The sequence below is a fragment of the Brachyhypopomus gauderio genome, unplaced genomic scaffold (assembly GCF_052324685.1).
Source record: "Brachyhypopomus gauderio isolate BG-103 unplaced genomic scaffold, BGAUD_0.2 sc81, whole genome shotgun sequence".
NCBI lineage: Eukaryota > Metazoa > Chordata > Actinopteri > Gymnotiformes > Hypopomidae > Brachyhypopomus > Brachyhypopomus gauderio.
This window is the reverse complement of record NW_027506902.1, coordinates 744,042-771,466: the sequence shown is the minus strand read 5'-3', so window position 1 is coordinate 771,466 and position 27,425 is coordinate 744,042. Positions and strand designations below refer to the sequence as shown.

Sequence of the window (27,425 nt, the reverse complement as noted above, 5' to 3'; positions counted from 1 at the left end):
GTTGGGGGTGGAGTGTATCATGATGACCTCAAACCCATTATACACTAAAATCCTAACCCATTTTAAAGAGGACCTGTGAGGTGTTAACACTATTACACTAAAAGTCAACTACGGTTAATCGCTGTAACAGAATGTGATATTTTTGGTTTTTTCATTTGGGCAGCTGTCCTTTTGACCTTTAACCCCACACAGATCAGTCTTGTTCATTTCATTTCTTTCATTTCAGTTTTATCACTCCACGGATCTCCCAGCTCACAAACTCCTTCCTCTTTTGAACTGGACCCAAACTAGTCCTTGTCTGTAATGATTCACTCTGAATCACTCAGTCAACAGTGCTGTGGGCTGTGCTAAGAGTGAATCACCAGTACAGAGGTTTTTGCCACTTTATTTTTAGATGACTAATTGATCCCTGACAGTTTTAATCTCAACCTCTGTGTGTGGAAGAGCCCTTTTAAAAATTCCCTTTAGCTGGTGTGTTCACATCAGCTTAACTGCCAAGGGTTTTGCACAGGTTTGCACAAACACAATTGTTTGTGTTTTAGACATCTACTTGACAACAAAAATGGAGTATGTGAGTGTGGGCATGCTGCTGGTTAGATCAGGGTTAGACGCTGACCCCCCCGAACCCTGGCCCTCATCAATCCAGACACATCCTTTATTCGACAGTTTATTGCGCACACCGGGACGATTTGTGCCAAAAGGGGGTGTGTGTGTGTGTGTGTGTGTGTGTGTGTGTTCAGATTCACTCAGTCAGCCTCGACCCTGGAGGTCAGCCGTGTTGTAGGTGAACACACGTAGGTGCTTTACTTCCAGGTTTCTAGATGCACACGCCCAGATTGGTTACCATGGCCACGCAGTGGGAGATCCTTGTGCAGGGAGCTGTCCTGTCTCCACCATGAGCACTACGTTCCTGCCTTAGTTCTTTTCTTTTTATCTTCATCAATTCGTCGAGAGATTCCAGTCTGAGAATGGAAAAGAGAGTTTAAGTGTGTGTGTGTGTGTGTGTACACAATATATATTGGTGTGAGGTGTTGGTATGAAATTTATTTTTCTTACATGAAAATCCTGTGATAAATGTCTATACTTCTATATATTGTAAATAAGAGAATGGAGTGGCTGGTGTGTGCGGTGCTGCTGAGCTGAACCGGCTCTACCGAGTCCTCACTTGTTGTCTTGGGGTGAAACAGGAGCACTAACACACGCCAGTAGTGATTACTTTAAACCCAGCATGCTTTGCACAAGTCGAACCATTTCAGTGAGCTACAACTGTGTGTGTGTCTCTTAAAACACAGGCACATATATAATATATACACACATACATAGAAAGCCACAAATCCACCTGATTGTGTGTGTGTCAGTGTGTTAAATTGTCTGACTTGAGGGCAAGGAGTTATTCGTCCATCCTCTCAGGGTCTCAGACAAAGACACACACACACACACACACACACACACACACAGCATGATTTAAACTAGATGTCACACACATACACACAGTCATCGTTTGTCAGACTGGCTGCCCTTGAATTTCCAAGAACATCCTTCTCTCCTCAATGAGTGTAATCCAAAGGCATGCTGGGTAAAGTAGTTTTTTTGGGTTGCACTTGGACCAACAAAAATGTACCATTTCTGGCAGTGTGGCTCTGTATAGCACAGGTTTCACACCCTTCGAGAGACTGCGCCTCGGGCTTTAGTGCAACCCAGTTTATGTCCTGACCAGAAGCTCTGCCAAACGGGAGTTGGTACTCCGCCATCGGCATGAGGCTAAACTCCTTTTTAACACAGGGAATGGGTGGGTGGGGGTGTTGTGGGCAGGCGTTCGGGGGGGGGGGGGGGGGGGGGGGGTGTTTCAACATCTCTGCCGCTCGTTAGCCAAGAGCGCAGCGACCTTCCTGTACGAGCAGCACGCCACAGCGAAGGACGGAACACTTGAGGAATATTAAGGTGGCGGCACTGAGCTCTGCTTCTGCTTGCTGGGTCCGAGTGCCACTCAGATTCTCGTCTCCTCACGTTAGTTTTTCGGGACTCCTTGACCCCACAATGTACCATTCACATTGTTGTGGCTGTATTAGGTTTTAAAGCTGTGTTATTTAAATCAAAGCCTTAATGTCACCCAACCAAACCAGTCTCTCTGTACATAGTATAAATATATACATATAAATGTGATGAAAGACTTAACAGTTGATGCCACATTGGGGTGTGTGTGTGTGTGTGTGTGTGTGTGTGTGTGTGTGTGTGTGTGTGTGTGTGTGTGTGTGTGTGTGTGTGTGTGTGTGTGTGTGTGTGTGTGTGTGTGTGTTTGTCTCAACAATGGAAAGCATGAAGGACTTTTCCCCCCTCTTTTTAACTGACGTTTGTTAACTATATTTTAAACCATGTTGTTGCTGAATTAATTGATCCGTTTTGGATGCTATTAATGTGCTTCTGTCACACCCACATTACCAACATCACTAAACTATCATGTTTGTGTCACTTATTGTCAGTTCTTGTTTTTTTAGTGTTAATTTGATGTCTAAAAGCATTTTAGTCTTTGTAATTTTTTTCAGTTTGTAATTAAAGTCTTTTAAAAATGTGGAAGAATATTTGTGTCTCATGAGTGTGTGCCCTTTGCATTCCACTTTATAGTTATATGAATCAGCATTCTGAAATGGATTAAATAATTACTGAATATCATCAATTACACATCACCCAGACACAGCTCAATGGGATTCTGTGAATGACCCGTTTAAGGCCAACTCATTCAATCACTTGACCCAGACCTGGTTGCCATGACTGTGCAGGGGGCTGGTGGTCTGTGCGGGGGGCTGGTGGTCTGTGCGGGGGGCTGATTGGTGAGTCCCTGGTGTTGCAACACTGCTGCCCTGGCGGCCAACTCCCCACTGCAGAGAGGAATACGGAGACCGTGGGTTTGGTGTTCAGTCGGTATGTGAGTGAAACGATCAGTAAAAGGAAAACATTCTAGCTCCGTTCACGACGGAGCGCTGCTGAGGAGAGATGCTATGTTTGAACTAGAGGAGTTGGAGAGGGGGTTTGAAGAGGTGTGTGTGCGTGTGTGTGTGTGTCTGCCTGCTTGCCCAGAGGAGTTTAGCTCATTGCGTTTTCCTCAGTCGTATGAATGCAGGTGACCCTGTTAGAATGGTGATGCTTAATACAACAGACTTTGCTTCCAGAAGTAGTTCTGCCCTACACCCCCCCCCCCCCCCGCGCCCCCCCCTCACTCGCTCTCCTTTTGGAGTTGATGGGGTCAGAGTCTCTGTGCTCTTGGCTCTTGTAGATGTCACTGTCATTTGGAGTTGGAGGGTTTTTTCTTGGCCATTTAGCCATCTGCTCGCTCTAATTGCTTTGGATTGCAACCTGGTGTGAGGACCAGATGCCTCTTCTCTCTCTCTGTCTGTCTGTCTCCCTCTCGCGTGCTCTCACAGTTGGTCTGTCTCGCTCCGTCTCTCCTGCGCACCCTCTCTCTCTCTCTGTCTGTCTGTCTGTCTCTCCCCTTCTCTCGACAAGTGCCGAATGTATTATTAATAATGACTGCATGCTAATGTCTAATGTTTTAGACGATCAGTTCCTGAAGGACAGGATCCCACTAGTGGCCAAGAGCCAGTGGACCTGCAGTTGTGTATTTACACAACTGTGGATGTGGAGTTGTGTCTCGGTGGGAAGACAAACAGAATGAGCAATGTTGGTGTAATGATTTGTGGATGACTAAAACACCAGCGTAGAGCATGCACACACACCAGCCTTCCTCAGCTCATTTAGTTTCCAAACATTCACACAAATTCATTACTTCCCTTCTGGGTTTCTGGCCCACAAGACCCGTGATGTTTCTCTTCGAGGAAGCAATGGTGGGAAGTGAAGATCACGGCCAGGGAGCTGTGTGGTGGGGGAGGGTCCGTGGAGGCTGAAGGCTTGGAGCTCAAGCACTGTACGGCACGATGGCAGCAAAGCTGGCGAATGTGCACCTGCCTCCCCCCCATGAGGAGTAGGTGTGGTGGTGGAGAAGTAGGTGTGGTGGTGGTGGTGGTGGTGGTGTTGGAGGGGTAGGCGTGGTGGTGCTCGCTAAGGCATTACCTGTTGATTACAGATGAATACTTGAATAGACAATCCGGCCTAGTGGGATCTTTACTAATAGTTTATTATTGCTCACTGATTGTACGATGCCAGAAGTTAAGTTGCGCCGACCTTGTGCCAAGGTCGTTACCATGGTAAATGGGCTTCTTCTTTCTTTACCCACTGACATTTAAGGAAATGGCTGGTTGATTAAGGTGTGTGTGTGTGTGTGTGTGTGTGTGTGTGTGTGTGTGTGTGTGTGTGTGTGTGTGTGGTAAAAGAAGAGCAGCTATCAGCAGTCACTGCTCACTGGCATCACTCTTCAGCTCACAGGTAACCATAGCAACCCTGATATGCAATGAATGCATAAGTCTGAATTATCACGGGTCTTTTGTTCCATCTGTGTAACGGAGCAAATGTGATGCACAGGTGGATGGAAGGTGAGAAGACGGGAGGCTATGGCTCTGTGCCTGCGTTAGCTAAGGAGGAGCTAGAGGTGCATGCCCAGAGGGAAAGGCCCTTGGTTCTCCTTCCATTTCTCCGTCCTGGCTTTGGGGACGGGCAGAGCATCCTTGTCGTAGAGGATGGACAGTCAGGATGGCTGTTGCATTGTGGGAGATCACCCAGCATTGATGTGTGATTGGCCTTCTGCCAAGTCCTGAGGACAGAGAAGGAGCCAAAGAGGGAGATGGAGATGGATGGGGAGAGTACGGCCAGGGCCATGTGGGCCGACGTTGTAACGTCTCACTCCTGTCTCACTCTGTCTTTCTCTGTCTCCGTCCTCTCTCTCTCTCTCTCTCTCTCTCTCTCTCTCTCTCTCTCTCATGTGCTCTTTTTCTTGCTCTTTTGGGCTTCAGAGGCCAAGAGTTTTGCAGCTGCGTTTGAACAGAGCCTGTAGCACTGGCATGACTGAACACACATGCCCCTCCTCGTCCAGCCCACCTGCACAAACACAACATCACATCAAAAGGAGGAGATGACTGTGTCCTCTCAGGGAAATAAATACACACACACACACACACACACACCTAGCCCTTTTCACTTCAGAAATTCAAGCCTGAACACTGGGTGAAGGTTTGGTCAAGGGCAACACAACCATGCAATGTAAAAAAATGTGATTAATATTAATCTAAATGATGAATTTGGACCCCATATTTTCCCTAAAATTATTGGAGAAGCCACTTCACTTCATTTTCTCCCAATAACAACGATTCACTTATTCAGTGGGTGCAAGAGAGATATGCTGTTTTCAGTTTGCCAGTATTACTTTCCTAGCCAGTAGGATGGTTTAAAGGACACATTTGAAGGATAAGACATCTTTTTTAGAGAATATAAGGCAATGACAGGAAGACCTCAAACTGCCTCAAAAGACCTCATTATGTCCCCCCCCTCATCTCTAACAGAAAGGCAAAACGTGTAAGTTTTGCAGGAGGCTGGTGGTACACCATCATAGGCTGTGGACAACCAGGCCTTAGTGTAACAGGTATGGTGAGACACTTCACATTGAATAAGCCCATGTCTTGCACAAATAAGAGTTTTATGCACAAGTCCTAGAACCTTCACCCAAACTTCCTCCGCCATTATCTCCCCCAGATCCTCTTCCCAAAGGGACTTCATCGAGGTTAATGATTCTGAACATAAAACATTTGATTTGCCAATATGAAACTGTGGCTGTCAGAGTTGAGACTGGTGTCAGGAGGTCATCTAAAACTGAACCATTAGGTAGTTCAGGGAGACACGGGGAACGTGTTGGGGGCAAAACTAGGAACCTGTAATATCTGAAGAGTTACGTCGCCTAGGAAGTGAAAATCCGTCCGAGTTGCTGAAAGGATGTGAGAAACATTTTCTGTATAGAAGCTTTTAAAGGTTTTCGCACACAAAACACAACGAGCAAGCAGCTGCTATGGGATAGACCCAAACAGACTGAACACGCATCCTGAGAGCCACACAGTGCTCAGGCTGAACACGCATCCTGAGAGCCACACAGTGCTCAGGCTGAACACGCGTCCTGAGAGCCACACAGTGCTCAGGCTGAACACGCGTCCTGAGAGCCACACAGTGCTCAGGCTGAACACGCGTCCTGAGAGCCACACAGTGCTCAGGCTGAACACGCGTCCTGAGAGCCACACAGTGCTCAGGCTGAACACGCGTCCTGAGAGCCACACAGTGCTCAGGCTGAACACGCGTCCTGAGAGCTTTTAACAGTTGCATGTGTAGTACAAGGGGAAGTGGAAGGAGGAACAGGAGACTCCACTAGAATTTTCGGAAAGGCGGCTTTCATGAATTTTGCTTGTACACCATTTTTACTTCCATGCCACCATCTTTCTTAAACACTCCTCTTTTGCCTGTCCTCCCTCCATCTCTCCCCCTCCTTCTCCTCCTCACCCTTCCTCACTCTCTTCCGCAGAAGTGAAGAAGTAATGAAAGGATGTGGATGAATGAGAGTGGAATGGGCTGAAATAATCTGTCTGACAGCACAGTGGTGCTTTTCCAGCCCTTTCCCTCTCTCACTTATGCTTCTCTCTCTCTCACTCTCTCTCTCTCTCTCCCTCTCTCTCTCTCCCTCTCTCTCCCCCAGTCTTGTTGACTCCTTCAGTGCTGTAAATTCATTTACTTGGCCAGTTAACAGTGCAGGTCAGATAGCGGATAGGTGTACCACACCACCAGCACAACCCACTATACTGTACGGGGACAGCGCAGTACTCTGCCCCATTCCGGAAGGACGAAAGTGTCTGGAAACACATACGCACACACAAGCATACGGAGTATATATCATGTCCAGGAAATGTGATTGTTTGATCAAAGGGATTAAATCACCCTTTGCTTTCCCTTATTATTGTGGACGACATATGAAAATGCATTTTTAAGGTTGTGTGCTGTAGGCTGATCCTGAGCTGTGTGTGTGTGTGTGTGTGTGTGTGTGTAAGGGAGAACAGCCTGAGCTGGAGGGCCAATTCTGTAACACTTGACCTGTTTCTCTGAGTCACAGAAGGAATGTGGGGGAGAAAACGAGGAGAGAGAATGTGCACCAGGGAGGATGAGTGCAAGAGGCTGAGAGTGGAAATGGGGTGAAGGCAGTAGAGATCTGATGGTAATAGGAAAATGGAGGTGGGACCCAACAGCAGGGAAGGCCAACGAGCAAGAGAGAATACCACATCTCTCATCTTCCTTCAGTCACACACACACACACACACACACACACACACACACACACACACACGTATGCTGTCCCAATCTATCTTCGTGTTTTAAGCCCCATATGGTGCAGACTCAAAACAACATATGTTAATGGCTTTGCGTGCACGTGTGCATGTGTGTGCTCATGTTTTTACATTAGGTAAAGATCAGGTCACTTTGTCTGCTTTTGTTAATCTGAATTATTATGTCTTTATTATTATGGGTTTGTGTGTATATAAATTTTGTTCGTGTATACAGGGAGGCAAGGTTTAAGAACTGACAGTGAGATTTCAGCTATTTTGGATATGTCCTTCACTGCATGTGGATGTGTGGTTGTGATTTTAAGTGTTTGCCCTGCCTAACCAAGTTGCCCCACAATGCCCCTGCAGATTGCCACCTACAGTCTGAACAGTGCTAGCTGCTCTGTTGCACTCTGTTGCACAATTCCTCCATCATCAGGGTTCACATTCAGACCTCTACATACTGTAACATCGTGTGTAAACTTAGACACGCAGACACGAGTTTCAGGTCATGTAATTCTGCTTCACAGAGCAAACACTGTAAAACTCATTTATGGTTTTTATACACACACCCGCGTAACTGTTGATATTTTAGCATCCCCTCACAGTTCACTAATATACTAAACTTCTGTTTTCTGATTCTATAGGGCAGTTCTTGCTATTCATGTGGTCTAATTTTGAGCCAACAACCTGTTTCTTGCAGCACGGCTAAGGCTAATGCTTCTATAGGTTTCGGTGACCTGAAAGTTGAACTCTATAGGGTTCAACTGGAACTGTGTCTTACCTCACTGGAAACACAAAACCAGCAGGGCAGGTTTACATCAGACAGCAATTTGGTTTCGATACCTAAGCATTTTATCTCATGTTTTGATTTTTTGATGCATATAATCAAAAGAATCCTGTCAGGTTTTTAATCTTCATGATGTATTTCGCTTGTTAACACAAGGCCACACCTATGACTGTTGAATCAAGGTTTAGCTGATGTCTAGATCACGTTAGGTCGTATCTGAGCAGTTTCTATGTGCACTTGAAACTGGTTGTGTGTTTGATGTTTATCAAGCAAGCAGGTAAACTTTCTTAGCATGTGCAAATCAGCAGGCACAAAAGCAAGAAACCTTCTTCCTGGTTTCAGAGGAATGAATACTAACCAGAGATCATATTTCCCTGGCAGAGAGTGCATGTGTTATTCAGGTATGACTTTAAAGTAGTGTTACTTGTGATTCAATCACTTACATCAAATACTTGATCATTTTTGGCATTTTAACTAAAATCCTCCTTTCATGAGTATAATATTTTGATTAACTTGAACCACTTTCATTTGTGAGTAGCTGAATTGATCAAACTCTGAGAAGAGGTGCTGGGGGTGTGGCCTTGGGGCGTGGTCATAGCAGGCCAATTCTGGCCCTGTTAATATCCATAAACATCAATTAATAGGTGCACTCTATAGGGTTATATGCATATCAAAGATTTCAAGCACATATCAAGGTCATCATGAGTTAGAAATTTATTGAATGATGCCAACATTGTAGAACATGCACTGAAATCTGGAAATATATACTAGATGAAAAGTTTTATATAGCACACAGAGTTACAAGATTTGCAGATTTATAACGGGCAGGATATGCAGGTACATTCTGCACCTGTGACTGTGTTCAAGAAGCTCACTTTAAAGCACACTTTGATGGTACTGGGTGTTCCAAACGTGCTCATGACACAGATGGAATCCCCTTGGGCAAAAAAAATAATAATAATAATGTTTAAGGACGAACTTAGACTCCTGGTCACAGTTCAGTAAGTCCATAGGCACTATTAGTCCCAACCAACCAATGTATAATGTGGGAGGAACCCACCCAAACAGGTTTAGACCTGGTTACCAAACCAGGTTAGGGTCTTTCAAGTTGTATAGCAGTTTTTACTGTTTTAGCTGTATAGTGCTTGGTTCAATGACCCTGGCCTCTTGATAAGATTTCTGTGTTTTGTTTTGGTTAATCATGAAGGGCTTGATTGCAGACCTCTTTGTACCTGTGTTCTGGAGATGTTAAATGTTACAGTGTGACAGCTTTGACATAATCCCTCCCCTCAGGTGCTTTCAACATGAGGTAGGAACAGTACCCAGTGGGAGAACCTTAACTTATTTCACCTTGATATGTGAAGAAACAGTCTGACACACTGACATTCTTAGTACTTTAGCCAGTTGGTTGGCTAAGGGGCCTTCTCTTCAAGTATGTGGGAACACTTGTCCATGTACTATGTCAGGCAGGATTAGAAATTTGACAGTGTGTGCCGTGGTTACCTGAGGAGTGAAAACAGGGTGATGGTTTCAGTGTGATGAAAACATGATCGCCTATACACTCATTGGCCACTTTATTAGGTCCAACTGCACATTAACGCAAATGTCGAATCAGCCAATCACATGGCAGCAACTCAATGCATTTAGGCATGTAGACATGGACGGCTGCAGTTCAAACCCAGTATCAGAATGGTCAAGAAAGATGATTTAAGTGACTTTGAACGTGGGGTGGTCTGAGTGTTTCAGAAACTGCTGATCTACTGGGATTTTCACGCACAATCATCTCTAGGGTGTACAGAGAATGGTCTGAAAACGAGAAAATATCCAGTGAGCGCCGGTTCTGTGGGCACAAATGCCTTGTTGGAGTCAGAGGAGAATGGCCAGACAGGTTTGAGTTGATAGAACGGTAACAGTAACTCAAATAACCGTTACAACTGAGGCATGCAGAAGAGCATGTCTGAACGCGCAACCCGTTGAACCTTGAGGCGGATGGGCTACAGCAGCAGAAGACCATACTGGGTGCCACTCCTATCAGCTAAGAACAGGAAACTGAGGCTACAATTCGCACAGGTTCACCAAAATTGGACAATAAAAGATTGGAAAAATGTTGCTTGCTCTGATGAGTCTCGATTTCTGCTGCGACATTCGGATGGTAGGGTCAGAATTTGGTGTCAACAACATGAAAGAATGGATCCATCCTGCCTTGTATCAATGGTTCAGGCTGATGATGGTGGTGGTGCAATGGTGTGGGGGATATTTTTCTGGCACACTTTGGACCCATTAGTACCAATTGAGCATCGTGTCAATGCCACAGCCTACCTGAGTGTTGTTGCTGACCATGTTCATCCCTTTATGACCACAGTGTATCCATCTTCTGATGGCTACTTCCAGCAGGATAACGCACCATGTCAAAGTGCGAATAATCTCTGACTGGTTTCTTGAACACGACAGTGAGTTCACTGTACTCTAATGGCCTCCAGTGTCACCAGATCTCAATCCAATAGAACACCTTTGAGATGTGGTGAAACGGAAGATTCACATCATGGATGTGCAGCTGACAAATTTGCAGCATCTGTGTGATGTTATCATGTCAATATGGACCAGACTCTCGGAGCAATGTTTCCAGTACCTTGTTGAATCTATGCCATGAAGGATTAAGGCAGTTCTGAAGGTAAACGGGTCCAACCCGGTACTAGCAAGGTGTACCTAATAAAGTGGCCGGTGAGTGTAGATGGAGCATGTCCATGTATGTCATGTCATATCGTTTTTCTGTCTTTGTCCGACTTGATGGTTATAAATGTTCGCAAATCCAGCCTCGCACACAATCAGGATCATGATTCAGTTTAGTTTTCAGTTAAAGTAAATGTTTCAATCTCCTCAGCGCACCAGTGTCGTATCGCGTTAGTGTCCAAGGAGCCTCCAGCGACATAGCTCATGAGCTTTGACAGCACAGACCTTTCAGCCAGGAGCTAAAGCGGGACGCGTCTCTGTGAAGGGGCCGAACAGCCGACTGTGTGCTCCGTTCACTTTTACGCCCGCTCTTTCCGCCCATGACGAGAACCTGAAACTCAGTGATGTATTTTTCATGATGTAGCTCCGATCCTTTTAAAGGATTGATTATTTGGTGATTCCGACAGCAAGCACTATTAGCAGGAGAGAGCGACAGAAACAAACTTCTCGCAATAGGCACGGTCTGCATGACTAACCGTAAATTATAATTGTAGCCTTAGGCATGAGTGACTGTATTTTTTTAGGTTATTGGTGCTTGTATGTAACAAAAAAGTTTTATTGTGATAGTGTGATAGGAGTGGCAAAAAGTGATATTTGGATATTGGGTTCTCGCTGGATATGATGAGGCATATTGTCATATTGTTGCAGCAATGTTAAGTGTGGCGGTACAGGGCACCTGTGATTGTGCTGATGTGTTGAATGTCAGTGCCCTGTCTAAGTCGCCATTATTGGTATTACTGCTCCGTTAATTTTTACGAAGGCCGTGAGTTTTGATTTACAGTCTTTCCATTGCGTGACAGAAAGAGAGAGCGAAAGCATGTTTGAGAAACAGAAACGACAAGTGTGAGAAAATGCCACTGCATCTAAATTAGATTTCTGTCAGGCTTCCTGTGCTACATAGCGCTTCCAATAAAGGATTTCTGAGAGCACATTTTCCTCACATTGTCACGTGATTACCAAGGGAGACATACCCTCCATATAGAGGACAAAAGTTTTTAGCTTGACTCTTGTGGGTTAAAGTTCTTAAGAGACCTCCCCACCACACAGGGAGGGGGGGAGGACCAGACATCTGGGGTGCACGATCTTCTCCCTGCATTAGGGTACTGCTCAGCCCCCTAGACATGCTGTATATGCAGATTAGTTGTGACTATCCCAATCAACTGTTTGAATAACCCTTCAGGTTACAAACACAAACACACACTTGCAGTTATGCATACTTATGCAAACGTACATGTGTAGAGCTAATCATGCAGACAGAGCACGTACCCTCATGTACCCCAACCCTACCCATTCTCACCCTGTGACCACAGTGGCTTCTCCTGTTCCACAATAGCGTGGTGTCAAATGAATGTGTATTAGTTGGGCAAGTGTCAGTGGCTCCATGAATTAGAGAATGAAATTAAAGGAAAGGTTTGGGGGAGAGGAGAGGGGGTAAGGGGAATCTTTTTTAATATAAATAATACTCAGTTAATATTATACTCAGTACAGTCATGGTCATCAGGGTATGTGTAAGTGAGGATTACAGAGAGAAAGAAGGGCAAAGTAGAATGAAGATGAGCAAGGGACAGAAAGGACACAGGAGAATATTAGCATGACATTAATCAAAGCAAGAGTCATCTAGAAAAACCCAATTACACACACACACACACACACACTCTCTCTCTCTCTCTCTCGCTCTCTCTCTCTCTCTCTCGCTCTCTCTCTCTCTCTCTCTCTCTCTCTCTCTCTCTCTCTCTCTCTCTCTCTCTGTGTCTGTCTCTGTTACACCCCCCCCCCCCCCCCCCGCGTTTCCTGTCACTGGTTATAGCTGTAATACATAATGGCAGGGATTGGTTTGTGGTACAGACCAGAACCACAGGTACTCAGAACCGAGCTTGTCATTTCCAACCAGTGTACGTGGACAAATGTGTGTGGGTGTGAGCGAACTGGTCACTTGCAGGTCTGTTGGTCAGGGAGAAGGTGGTGCGGGTGCGGGCACGTCCATGCCAACCCTCAACAGAGATATTCCGAGACTCGCTGTTTCTGCTCCTCCTCTTCCTGCAGTTTGTGGGTCACGGCAGAGGTGCAGACGTTTGGAATTTTTGGGTCGTGTTGGCATGTGCAAACACGCTAGTGGCCTGTCTGTGCGTGGGAGGGCACAGGAACGCTCCAACACAACAGCAGCAATTACTGCTCCATAATGCACGAATGGCTTCTAATGAAGCTGAGTGATTCTGAGTTAACAGGTAAACAAACACACACCGGCAAACTCACACACAAAACGAGGCACTTTAGCTGCGTGGTGCAGTGTAACCAGGGTGATGGTTCAGGAGCGTTTGGAACACAGAGCCATGAACATGTTTAACAAGGGTGCTCAAAGGGAACTGGCACAAGTGTATGTGGACAGTGAGGTTAGAGGTTAACAGGGTAATGTAGTTTTTGACCTTGGGTTCAGAAGTTCAGTAGAGTCTACACACACGTGTATAACTCTTAATGACCATTTAGCTCCAATAATGTGGGCACGTTTGTGTGTCTCTTGAACGTGTGTGACTGATCAGTTTTTAGGTCGTCTGTGTGTTTGTGACAGTCTTGGTGTGTGACAGTGTCCTGAAGTGATATATTATCTCACTGAATGATAGGATGCCAGGGAGTAGCGGAAGCCTGGCAGTTTCACTATAAAGCTGAATTAGCTGCTGGTGTAGGGGGGCGGGGCAGCAGTGACCTTGTAGAGGATGGAATGCATGCTGGCAGAATCCACACTGTTTCCCTTGAGAGACACACACACACACACACACACAAACAGACTCCATGTCAGTGACACCAGTTTAATCCTCAGTTCCAATGTCTAGACCTCAACTCAGATTAGTGCCTTGTGTGTATGATGAATCAAGGTGCATCAGCTACACACACATACACACACACACACACAATCAACGCTGTTGTCAAGAAGAGTGATTGGGTAAGTGAAATTGTAATGCTATACATATTTAGAATGTTTACTTCAGTCCGTGGGAACTGGGTGACAGTTAACTGATGATACTTGGAAGGAGAAGGAGAGAAAGATGTGTTACACTAATGAACATGTCAGATCCGAGAGAGCTTGATATCGCTTCAGATTATGCGACACCTGTCCGGGAGTAGGTTTTAGTGTTAATTCTGTAGAAGTTGTGCTCGTATAGCAGAAGGTTAATTGTCCTGTTTTGTGGTCGTAGAAGTGCCCATCACTCATACACATGAACACTTTGATGAAGGAGCTCATAATATTTGATGTGACAACTGTCAGGTTTTAGAATGTTGGAATGGAACGTAGAATTTCAATAGACCTGATGGTAGCACAGTATATGAAGAGTGGAGGGAAATGACACTCAAATCACAACACTCAAGGTCTGCTACACCTCAACTTCTGCTCCATCTCTACTCCATCTCTGCTCCACCTATACTCCATCTCTACTCCATTTGTGCTCCACCTCTGCTCCACCTATACTCAATCTCTGCTCCACCTATACTCCATCTGTGCTCCAGCTGTGCTCCACCTGTACTCCAGCTGCTCCATAGTGTCCATTTCCTCTGTTTTCTTCTAACTTCCCTTACAAGACAGAAAAGAACTTATTTTTAAATATGTATGAATCAAATTTGAGTTCTTAACAAAATCAGAGATTAAAAACACTTTAGGAAAGGGGCCATGTTTTATTGACCTCAAGGAAATCCAACAATTGGTTGCATCAAAATTATTATTATTTGTGTATGTTGTCCAGGGGTACATTTCTGGAATTATAAAAAATAAAGGACATAATGGTTTTGTGTAGTCTCCAAGGTATCCTGAGCACACCAAGCTTGGCTTAAAGGATGGGGCAGGTTCACTGTGGCCTGTTGTCACGTTTTGCACTGCAGCGTTACCAGAGCGATGTTGGAACGAGGGAAAACGCCAACGCTGCCACTTTATTGAAGCTGCTAGTGGTCAGCGTCGTCATCACTGCTCTGGGCTCATGTTCCTGTTGCTTATGTTATTGACCTGCCTGAAGTTTTTACTTCAACTCTTCCTCCATCAGACTGATTCCAGAGAATTGGCTCCACCCACAGAGGTCTGCTCTGGGTTTGGAGCATGTCCTGGCAGTGGTGGAAGGTGATGTTAACCGGGCCAATGAACTCTTGAGTTCCTGGTGCTTTGTGAAAGCACTGACTCTAACCTGTGTTGGTAGCCCCTCCTCTTCCTACACACACACACACACACATACACACACACACACACACACACACACACACACACACACACACACACACACACACGGTGGGGGTGTGTTACCTGTATCCTGCTTTGCTGGTGGTTTGAATTTCATTTAACAATGACATTTTTAATTACTTTGCACTTGTATTGTAATCATAGGTACACCACCACTGCTTGTGTGCTTGCTATTATTCTCTCATTCTCTCCCTCTTTCACACACACTCACTCACTCACTCACTCACTCTCTTTCTTTCTGGAGATAGCATGTTGATGATGAAGTGGATGTTTTTGGTTAGAGTGCTCTGCTCTTTCACACTCTCACAAACACATTCTACACACACACACACACTTCCTTCTGCATTTTGTCTTTGTCTGCAGTGACCTTCACTTTCTCCAAATACCTCATCCCCCCCATGTTTCTCTCTCTCAGACAGACTGACACACACACACACACACACAGAGTCTCCTCAGTGTTATGTGTGTCAGTGTTGTGTGTGTAGTTATGCTCAGGTGTGTGTGTGGGTGGGTGTGTGTGTGTGTGTGTGCTCCAGCCCCCTGAGGGGTGGAGGGGTACGGATGGGGGACACAGTGATGTGAGATTGACGGACCAAGGCAGATCCGTGCTTCTTTTTTGGATGTCTGGGTAGACCGGGTTGGTGTTCAGTGAGACGCAACGGATGAGTGTGTGTGTGTGTGTGTGTGCGTGTGCATGTGCGTGTGTGTGTGTGAGAACACGAGCTATGGTTTGGTTTGGGCAACTGGAGTTCAATCTGATCTCTTTTGTGGTTCAGTCTGATCTCTGTTGTGGTTCAGTCTGATCTCTGCTCTCTAGGATTTTGGGCCCTTTGTTCATCCCAGACTGTTATGGCAGTTTCACGCTCATAATCTGCGGCCTCTCTCGTTTCAATGCACTTCCTGTGGTTTTCTGTTGTATGACACTGTTTGTCCTTGTGAGCAGGTCTTTCTGGTTGGCCAAGTATCTGTTACAAGTCTCGTTCTTGCTCCCTCTATCTCTCACTCCCTCTCTCACCCCCCCCCTCCCCCCTCCCCTCATGTCAGCGAAGTGGCACACATGTCCATAGCAACAAATCTGATGCAATAATGAACTTATGCTGGAAAATAATCCGAATGGGAATATGCCGGAGTGAGGGAGTGACAGAGTGAGGGAGTGACAGAGTGAAGGAGTGATAGAGGGTGAGTGAAGACTCATAGAAGAAACAGGCCCACGCTGCGGTCCTTTGTGTAGAAACAAATTCTGCGACCTCAACGGTGGCCACAAGCGTTATTAGAGGATTCGGCGCTGAAGCCATTTCCATGTGGTCTTTATCTCCAAGGAATTTACTTGAAGCCGTTTTCCAAGGGCCATTACCCTTAAGGAGAAACTGACCGAAGGGAGTGACGCTGTGCAGGTGGATGGAGCGTTGCAAAGTGGACTATTTTTTTTAATTTATGTTATACTGCCACCTTGTGGATGATAGTCATTACGGGCACGGTGTTTTAAGGCGTTTTTGATGCAGGAAATATGGGACTAAATTCAGCGATTTGTTTGATGAAATACTAGCTTCGAAGTAAGGGGTTACATAAATGATGATGCATCTCTAAAAGGGTTATGTCTACATAAATGAGTGGGTTCTCAGAAACAGACTCTGAAGAACAGGGAGACCTAAATCTGTTGCTGTGTGCTTGCATTTTCAAATGGAGGAATAAATAATATTTTTATTTCTCTCCCTTTTCCCCTCTCTTGTTCATTTCAGAAACACAGCTGCCTCAGACGGGCTCTGTTACTGCCAGTGTGATAGGGGCCATTATCGGAGTCCTCCTCCTTCTCGTCATCATCGGGACCGTTGTGGTCCTGGTCCGCAAACAGCGCCAGAGAAAAGCAGAGTCAGTCTTCTCTCTCACTACCCCTCTGTCACTTTCTTAGTCTCTGTCTCTTTCATTCTTTCTCTCTCGCTCCCTCCTCCCTCCTTTTCTCCCTCAACCCTCTGTTAGTCCCAGGTATCAACCCAGTGTGATTGGGTTAAGGCCCCCATCTTCCAGCGGGCACTCTCAGACCCCAGAGGGCCCTCAGCCCTGCCTGCTCACCATCATATACTATCTTACACTGTATTATAGTATCTTACACCATCATATACTATCTTACACTGTATTATAGTATCTTACACCATCATATACTATCTTACACTGTATTATAGTATCTTACACCATCATATACTATCTTACACTGTATTATAGTATCTTACACCATCATATACTATCTTACACTGTATTATAGTATCTTACACCATCATATACTATCTTACACCATCATATACTATCTTACACTATCTTATAGTATCTTACACTATCTTATAGTATCTTACACCATCATATACTATCTTACACTGTATTATAGTATCTTACACCATCATATACTATCTTACACTATATTTTAGTATCTTACACTATCTTATAGTATCTTACACTATCATATACAATCTTACACTATATTTTAATATCTTACACCATCATATAACTATCTTACACTATCTTATAGTATCTTACACCATCATATACAATCTTACACTATCTTATAGTATCTTACACCATCATATACAATCTTACACTATCTTATAGTATCTTACACTATCATATACAATCTTACACTATATTTTAGTATCTTACACCATCATATACAATCTTACACTATCTTATACCATCATATGCAATCTTACACTATCTTATACTATCATATACAATCTTACACTATATTTTAGTATCTTACACCATCATATACAATCTTACACTATCTTATAGTATCTTACACTATCATATACAATCTTACACTATATTTTAGTATCTTACACCATCATATACAATCTTACACTATCTTATAGTATCTTACACCATCATATACACAACATACACATGCTGACTCTCATCCTCCTCTCCAACAGCCAGTTCATCAACTTATCTTTGACAAATAAGTCACACAGTTTGTGTGTGTGTGTGTATGTGTGTTTTATAGTGGTCCACCCACTTACAAGCCTCCTCCTCCTGCGAAGCCCTCCATGACTACAGACAGAGTAAGTCAGAGACATATTGTGTGCAGTGTGAGCCATGCAGGGTGAACATTCTGCTGCTTTGCTGCTGGATTTTATGCAGACTTGATCCATTATGTTTTAATGTAATGTATTAATACGCATAGGCACAGTCTCTGAATATAGCTCAGTACTGAATGATTTAACTCCGCTGCTGTAATGCAGTTTTTTCAAAAGCATGTGAAAATTTAAGTTAAAGTGAACCAAATACTGAACAAACTGTGTGTGTGTGTGTGTGTGTGTGTGTGTGTGTGTGTGTGTGTGTGTGTGTGTGTGTATGTTTGATTTAAGCACCCACTTGTGTATTATGAGACTCAAAAAGCAGAACCAATAACGGTAAAGTGAACCCACTCTCTTTTACACACACACACACACACACACACACACACACACACACACACACACACACACACACACACACACACACACACACACACACACAATCATTCAGCAAACTCTTGTAGCGTAAAGCATTCACTGTTCATTCTTTATTCGACATAATGACCGACTAGCAGTCGTTCACACCTCACGTAGTGTGTTCACTAAAGGATATCATCCCTGTCTTCGGCTGTGGCAGGATCTCGACTCCTACCATGGCGAGGAAGATGTGGACAACCCTCGGCCCTTCGAAAACAGCGCCCTCCCTGGGTGGGAGGTGGAGGAGCCTCTGCCCCCATATTCTGACCACCAGGACATAGCTGCCAGAGCTTCAAGCAACATGGCCGTCTCCAGGGGCGACAGTTTTGTATCTCCAGCTGTGATTGTATAGAGAGGGGGATTACATAGAAACATGCATTCCAGTGGATGATAGAGAGGAAATAGAGAATGATAGAGAGAGAATGAGAATGAAAGAGACAGACCAAACTTCTTTATTACTTTATTGTGGAGTTTAAACTTTAGGGTATTTAATGGTTGTTTGGAACCCTTTCCCTTACTCTTTTAAAAAATGTTTTGTAAATATTCATATAATTTTTCATATAAAGCCAAAGTCTGCTGCATGTATCATCGGTCTGGAGTAATGCCTGTACTTGTGTGTGTGTGTGTGTGTGTGTGTGTGTGTGTATGACTCGTCTCCTGTTTAGGCAGCCTGCTCCCCAGTCTTCCATATTTCTGTCTGCCTAATGACATCATTACTCTCGTAGCCTTTGACAATATCTCCATCTGTTACCATGGTGAGGGTTAAGCAGTGGACTCCGAACCACGCATGTAGCACAGGCATTTATCACCATTCGCATACGACCGCGTCAAAATCAACCTGCCTGGTCTGTGCGTCATGCACCATGGGTTTAAAACTGAACGGTGTGTAGCTGCGGGTGTAGTATGGTCTGTGTGCTCAGCTGTACGGTGGCTTCCACAGACACATGCACACTGCTGCAAAATCAACATGGCGCCAGACTGTGTGATGTAACTGAGGATGATCTTGCTGAAAATATGGCAGCTCTCCCCACAGCCATCCATTCTGTTACACTGTTGCAGGTCGGACTGTTGCGGTAAAAATTGTCAGTTTGATCCCCGGTGATGGTGTAGCTTTGCCTGGGCAAGAGTCCAAGATGGTATATTTGGCCTGTGGTGAATAATTCTTCTGCTGCTACTTCTTTTGTGTCTGGCTGGTTTTTACTGTTTTTGACTAAAATAAGTGAATAAATGTCACATGGTGGCGATGGTTTAAAGTTTTTTTTTCCCAAGATGAGTGCATGTATGTGTGATTAAACAGGGCTGATGTAGGCTTGAGAGGGAATACCTGATTTTGAATACGGTTGCAAGGTGGTATGGTCCTGTGTTTTTTGCAGCATTTTGTTGTTTCCATTGCATTAATTTTTGTAGCATTTTTTTAGATAAGCAGTGTTGATGTCTACAATTAGTTATTTCTGTTTGATGTGTTTGCGGTCATACCTTGTGAAAACTGCTGTACATCACAAAATGAAGGAGATCCAGACGGCTCTGGCCTTGTGTTCTGTGAGGATTCTAAAGCCCTTTCAGCCTCTACATCTGTTTTTGACTTAAATACTGTGACTAGCACTGCTGATTATTTAACAGATTTTATTGCTGTTGTAAACAATTTTGTACTTTTTTAAACTTAATTAATTCTTTGTAATCAAACTGCCAGTATTAGCTCAATAAATTTATGGTGGTTAATGTATGCTCTCTGTTGAAGCCTGAATGGATAAATGATACAAATAATAAAACAGTCAAATTTACATCACAATTTGTGGAGGTGAGCCACAAAAAAAAAAGAAAAAAAGAAAAAGATTAGCCATACATCACCAAGTGCAATGCAAAGCGTCAGATGCAGTGGTGTAAAGCACACTTCCACTGGACTCTAGAGCAGTGGAGGCAGGTTCTCTGGAGTGACGAATCGCACTTCTACATCTGGCAATCTGATGGACGAGTCTGGGTTTGACGGTTGCCAGGAGAACGATTCTTGTCTGACTGTATTGTGCCAAGTGTAAAGTTTGATGGTGTGGGGATTATGGGATAGGGTTGTTTTTCAGGAGCTTGGTGCCTTAGTTCCAGTGAAAGAAACTCTGAATGTTTCAGCATACCAAGACATTTTGAATAATTCCATGCTCCCAATTTTGTGGGAACAGTTTGCAGTTGGCCCCTTCCTCTTCTAACATGACTGTGCACCAGTGCACAAAGAAAGACATGGATGACAGAGTCTGGTGTGGATGAACCGATAGCGACCGATAGAACACCTTTGGGATGTCCAACATCAGCATGTGACCTCACAAATGTGCTTCTGGAAGAATGGTCAAAAATCCCCATAAACACACTTCTAAATCTTGTGGACAGCCTTCCCAGAAGAGATGAAGCTGTTCTAAATGCAAAGGGAGGACCAACATCATATTGAACCCTATGGATTAGGAATGGGATGTCACAAAGAAGCAGAGTGAATACTTTTGGCAATATAGTGTAGGTCTGGGTCCAGGTCCATACTGAGCAATGCCTGCAATCCATACAGGTCCCTATAAATTTATATTATATAATATAAAACACATTAGTTATTCTGAGCATGGGAGCTCACAATCTGAGTGAAGCACTGCATTGCAAGGACAACTATACGAAAGTCTTATTTACTGCATGGCCTGTAAAACGGCTCCAGCAGGACATGATTTTACAACCACAGAATGTGAGTAACCCAGCTTACTCCACACCTTTCTATTTAGAACTACATTACAACAATGACCTTGTCCTCCAAACGTGTGGGTATTTATACACTCTAAGGCAAAAATGGGTCCAGGCTGACGGGTCCAGGCGTAAAATGGACACAAATGAAGTATTATACCACGATCTATCGATCGCCGGTGGTTGGCGCCAGAGCAAATTAGTAACTCATTGAATCATAGGTAGGTAAATAAGAGGTAAATAAACTAGATTTTTTTTTTCGGCATGAGATATTGGAAGTGTGGCGTGAGAGCGTGTGAAGATGGTCAAATGCGTGTGTCTCACGCTCAGTGCGTGAGAGTTGGCAACCCTGTACTAGCCACTGAAGAGTGCAATTTTACAGTCATTTTATAAATATATAATGATATGGACAGATGGATGGTGCAAAATATAGTAACATACAAGACACACACACACATTTACACTACCGTTCAAAAGTTTGGGGTCACTTAGAAATTTTCTTATTTTTGAAAGAAAAGCAGTTTTTTTTTCAATTTAGCTAATAATAAATGCATCAAAAATACACTCTATACATTGTTAATGTGGTAAATGACTATTCTAGCTGTAAACGTCTGGTTTTTAATGCAATATCTACATAGATGTATGGAGACCCATTTCCAACAACCATCACTCCAGTGTTCTAATGGTAGGTGTGTTTGCTAACTGTGTAAGGAGGCTATTGGATATTTTGAAAACCCTTGTGCAAGTAGGTTAGCACAGCTGAAAACAGTTTTGCTGATTAGAGAAGCTATAAAACTGACCTTCCTTTAAGCTAGTTGAGAATCTGGAGCATTACAATTGTTGGTTTGATTAAACTCACAAAATGGCCAGAGAAGACAACTTTCAATTGAAACTCGACAGTCTATTCTTATTCTGAGAAATGAAGGCTATTCCATGTGAGACATTGCCAAGAAACTGAAGATTTCCTACAATGGTGTGTACTACTCCCTTCAGAGGAGAGCACAGACAGGTTCTAACCAGAGTAGAAGGAGAAGTGGAAGGCCCCGCTGCACAACTGAGCAAGAAGACAAGTACATTAAGAGTCTCAAGTTTGAGAAATCGACGCCTCACAGGTCCTCAACTAGTAGCTTCATTAAATAGTACCCGCAAAACGCCAGTGTCAACATCTACAGTGAAGAGGCGACTCGGGGATGCTGGCCTTCAGGGCAGAGTGGCAAAGAAAAAGCCATATCTGGCTAATAAAAGAAAAAGATTAATATGGGCAAAAGAACACAGACATTGGACAGAGGAAGATTGGAAAAAAGTGTTATGGACAGACGAATCAAAGTTTGAGGTGTTTGGATCACACAGACGAACATTTGTGAGACGCAGAACAACTGAAAAGATGCTGGATGAGTGCCTGACACCATCTGTCAAACATGGTGGAGGTAATGTGATGGTCTGGGGTTGCTTTGGTGCTGGTAAAGTGGTAGATTTGTACAAGGTAAAAGGGATTTTGAATAAGGAAGGCTATCACTCCATTTTGCAACACCATGCTATACCCTGTGGACAGCGCTTGATTGGAGCCAATTTCATCCTGCAACAGGACAATGACCCAAAGCACACCTCCAAATTATGCACAAACTATTTAGAGAAGAAGCAGGCAGCTGGTGTTTTAATGGAGTGGCCAGCGCAGTCACCAGATCTCAACCCCATTGAGCTGTTGTGGGAGCAGCTTGACCGTATGGTACGAAAAAAGTGCCCATCAACCCAATCAAACTTGTGGGAGCGGCTTCTGGAAGCATGGGGTGAAATTTCTCCAGATTACCTCAGCAAATTAACAGCTAGAATGCCAAAGGTCTGCAATGCTATAATTGCTGCTAAGGGAGCATTCTTTGATGAAAGCAAAGTTTAAAGTAGAAAATTATAAAAAAAAAAAAAAAAACATTATTTCTACCTTGTCAGTGTCTGGACTATATTTCTATTCATTTTGCAACTCATTTGATAAATAAAAGTATGAGATTTCAGGGAAAACACAAAATTGTCTAGGTGACCTCAAATTTTTGAACGGTAGTGTATATTTATTTGTGTGTACACCATCTGTCCTTCAGTTGAACAGTTTAAGTAAACATGATAAAACATCTAGTTTTATATTATTTACAAAAATATTTCCATTCTTTGAATCAATTTAATAAAATGTAAAATTAGCCTACCAAACACTTAAAAACACATTCACCAATAAACTACTATTATCTTCTACTGATTACTAACAACAGTTAGGCTAGATACAGTTTTAAATAGCACTCTTGGATTATTATTTTTTTTATTTATATTTTTTTCATCGGCACATCCACTGGCAAGCCAGACCATCTCCTAGGTGCTTGTATGGAATTGTCTTTGGTAGAAGCATGCAACCAAGATATAAAATACAGGTTGAGTATGTGAACATCAATTTAGACAACCATCGATTTAAACAGACATACATAGCTCACGTGCCAATGATTAGCATGTGACTCCGGCAGGCTTATCTATAGCAGCATAACTAAAGGGAGTGGCATGGAGGTGACCACTGTCACTGAGCCGGTTATAGTCAGTTGTTTACCGGGAGCCAGAGCACCAGACCTAAGTGACAACCTTCGACTGTTAGCCAACAGGATAATCGAGGAAAGGGATTCATGTAGGGGCCAACGATATACATCTGCGGCAGACCGAATTAACTAAGGCTAATATTAATGAGGTGGTTAAATTGGACCAGATGATGGCAGATGCTGTAATCCCAATGTGGCACTGAGCAATATAGCAGGCTCAAGGCGTTAAATCGCTGGATTTCCAAGTGGTGCTCCGAAAATCAAGTGGGCTGTATAGAATTAGAAAACGTTTGATGGCAAGCCTGGTCTTTTAGGCAGGAACGGTGTCCACCCCACCCAGGATGGCGCCGCCTTGTTTTCCTAGCCCCTCCTAGAGCATAGTTAGTTAGTTAGTGTGGTTGAAATTCTGTAAACCTTAAATAGTGAGCACAATAAATGTTAGAAGCTGTTGGGTAAGGTAATAAAGTAAAATGAATTTAAGCAAGTATGAATTAATCCAGAGATCTCAGTTACAGACACACAAGGTACCTGCAAAAGAGAGCTAATTCCCCTCTTGGAACTCTTCTTATATACTAATAATTCATAAGCGCACAAGGTGTTCACAAGGTGAACATGAGGTGATTAAATGAATATGATTGGATAAACTTGGCATAATTCACACATGATTGGACAAATGCCAATCATGTGTGAAATGGTCAACGTCTTTCAAGTATTATGCCCTCCTTCACTGTTAGATACATTGCAGGGATCATTGTTTCAGAAAAGTACTGTACTTTTGATCGGGCAGTAGATATTGTTTATCAAAAACCTGCAGCATGGCTTCTCAAGAGTATGAAACAACAACATTTCTTCAACCATATTTCTTCAACTCACCCCTGGTTACTGTCATGCTGGTACTTCGCTCTTCTCACTACTGACTTGAGGTTGCACCTTCTCCTGTCACAGGTGGGATGGTTCATTCTAAGATGTGATCTTAGATTGGTCAAATCTCCTCGAGATGGATTCTTTTTTTCTGCAAATTCGGCATACATCCTCATCCACATTCACCGGCAATTATTAGTCATCTGGCTCAAAGCCAGAGTGTCCCCAATTTGGTGATGCAGTATTTGGCTTGGAAGTTAGACTTGTGGCCATTGTTGAATTGAGTAATGTGGGCTCAATGGTCAATTGAATGGATACTACCATGTAAAAGATCCACCTTTTTGTTCAGCACAAAGGAATTAAATAGAAATTTTGTGTACTGTGCATGTATATATGCTACACTGAATGTTATCTGTAGGTATCACAAGCACGCAAACCTAGAAATAATAAAAAATAATCACACACAAAAAAGACCCCCCTTTATTTAATAAAAAGTTTTGGGTCAATCAGAGCCAATTTTTTAAACATTGTACGTTTTTGACCACTCCCTCATAACATACACGTTGTGTTTGAATGATAACCCGAGTTATCAAAATAAACAAACTAGTAGTACCTCTGCTACCTTAGCTGCATTCATCAACACTTTACCAAATCAAATCCATTTTATTTATGTATAAAGCCGCTTTAAAACTGCAAGGGTCAATATCCCTAATGAGCAAGCCAGAGGTTAAAGTGGCAAAGAAAAACACTCTAGGCAGGAAGAAACCTTGGGAGGACCAAGACTCAAAAGGGAAACCATCCACCATTGGGTGGCCTAGCCAATAGCAGGTCATATTTAGAGTGGGTATGGAAAGTATTCAGACCCCTTAAAATTTGTCACTCATTTCATTACAGCCATTTGCTAAAAAGTTTATTTTATTTCTTATTAATGTACATTTAGCACCCCATCTTGACAGGAAAAAAATTAATAAAAAAAAAGAATACCTGAAATATCACATGGTAAAGTATTCAGACCCTTTGCTGTGACATTCATATTAAAGTCAAAGTCTAATTTATTTATATAGCGCTTTTCACAACACACGGTGGGGATTAGGAAGAAACCTCGGGAGGACCAAGGCTCAAAAGGGAACCCATCCTCCATTGGACGGCCCGTTAGCACAAGTCCGTGGTCGCAGGGTGGTTCCACAGTTCCACAGCAACTGTCAAGGCTGCTGTTCCCCAGCCAAGCAGCTACAGTCCCCTTGGTGCAGGCGTTGGGCATCAGGAAGGAACCAGCACCAGCACGACCCCCCGTGGCAACGGCACATCCAACCCCGGCATCACCACATCCACCGGCAAGCCAGACCATCCCCCAGGTGCCTGCAGGTGCCTGTATCCAATCGTCTTGGGTAGAAGCATGCAAAAAGACAATACAGACTGAATGAACATCAATTTAAACCACCATTGTACATAGCTCACGTGCCAGTGATGAGCATGTGGCTCCGGCAGGCTAATCTATAGCAGCATAACTAAAGGGAGGGCTTCAGAGGTGACCACAGGCATGAAGGTTCACTGAGACATTGCTTTCCAGTCAAGTCATTGTCACAAGTAGACTGATGCCATGACACAGCTGGATGACAGCATCAACTTCTCAGATTACCAGAAATCTCAACGTCTGGGGGCCCCCAAGCCCCTACACGTTACAAGGGGAATAAGAGCTGAAGGCTTGATTAAATAGGTGAGCCTTCAGTCTAGATTTAAAGATTGGAACTGTGTCAGAATCTCGGATTGGAGCTGGAAGGCTATTCCATAATTGAGGGGCTTTAAAGGAGAAAGCTCTGCCTCTGGCTGTAGTCTTACAAATTTTTGGAACTAGGAGAAATCCAGCATTTTGGCGAGATGGGTTGTAGTAAGCAATGAGTTCACTCAAATATTGTGGGGCAAGACAATTTAACGCCTTATAGGTTAACATGATCGAATTTTCTAGCCTTAGTTAGGACTCTAGCTGCAGCATTTTGTACAAGTTGTAGCTTCTTTATGAACTGTTTAGAGCATCCAATTAGAAGACTATTACAGTAGTCCAATCTTGACGAGACAAAAGCATGGACCAGCTTCTCTGCATCAGCTAATGAAAGTAAGTGTCTCAGCTTAGCGATATTACGTAAATGGAAAAAGGCAGCCTTAGTGACATTGCATATATGTGTGTCAAATGAAAGATCCGAATCAATAGTGACACCTAAACTTTTTGCAGTAGATTTAGGTGTTACTGAAAAACCATCTAGGGTAAGGGGAATATCAGCCCAATTGCTTCTAGCAGCTTTAGGCCCAAGAATCAGCACCTCAGTCTTATCAGAATTTAGTTGAAGAAAATTAGACGCCATCCAGTTTTTAATGTCCTGGATGCAGTTCTCAATCTTGAGAGTTGTAGTGATATCATTCGGATTAGAAGATATATTCAACTGAGTATCATCTGCATAGCAATGGAAGCTAATACCATGCCTACGAATGATAGGGCCCAGTGGTAGCATATATAATGAGAATAATATGGGGCCCAGTACAGATCCTTGTGGGACCCTTCGTTATTTACTAGTACTAATTGGTAATGACCTGTCAGGTAGGACCTGAACCAGGAGAGTGCTTGGCCTCTTATGCCAATGAGTGTCTCTAGCCTAGAGACAGTAGAATATTATGATCAATGGTGTCAAAAGCAGCACTGGAGTTCTAGTAGTATGAGAAAAGAAACGTGTCCTTTATCAGTGGATATTAAGGGATTGTTCAGTACTTTAGTGAGAGCCGTTTCAGTGCTGTGTTGAGCTCTAAATCCAGAATGAAATAACTCTTGATATG

The 27,425-nt window shown here is 43.5% G+C and overlaps 1 protein-coding gene across 1 annotated transcript in view; it reads left to right on the top strand.

Annotated features, from left to right (window-relative positions):
• The window catches only part of LOC143493061 (nectin-2), a 40,991-nt gene extending 20,806 nt beyond the window's left edge, over positions 1 to 20,185 (top strand). Inside the window, 4 exon segments of the mRNA XM_076991167.1 lie at positions 16,720 to 16,849; positions 17,973 to 18,030; positions 18,337 to 18,381; positions 18,623 to 20,185. Coding sequence (XP_076847282.1) covers positions 16,720 to 16,849; positions 17,973 to 18,030; positions 18,337 to 18,381; positions 18,623 to 18,814 — 425 coding nt within the window. The 3' untranslated portion in view covers positions 18,815 to 20,185.
• The last annotated feature ends 7,240 nt before the right edge of the window (positions 20,186 to 27,425 follow it).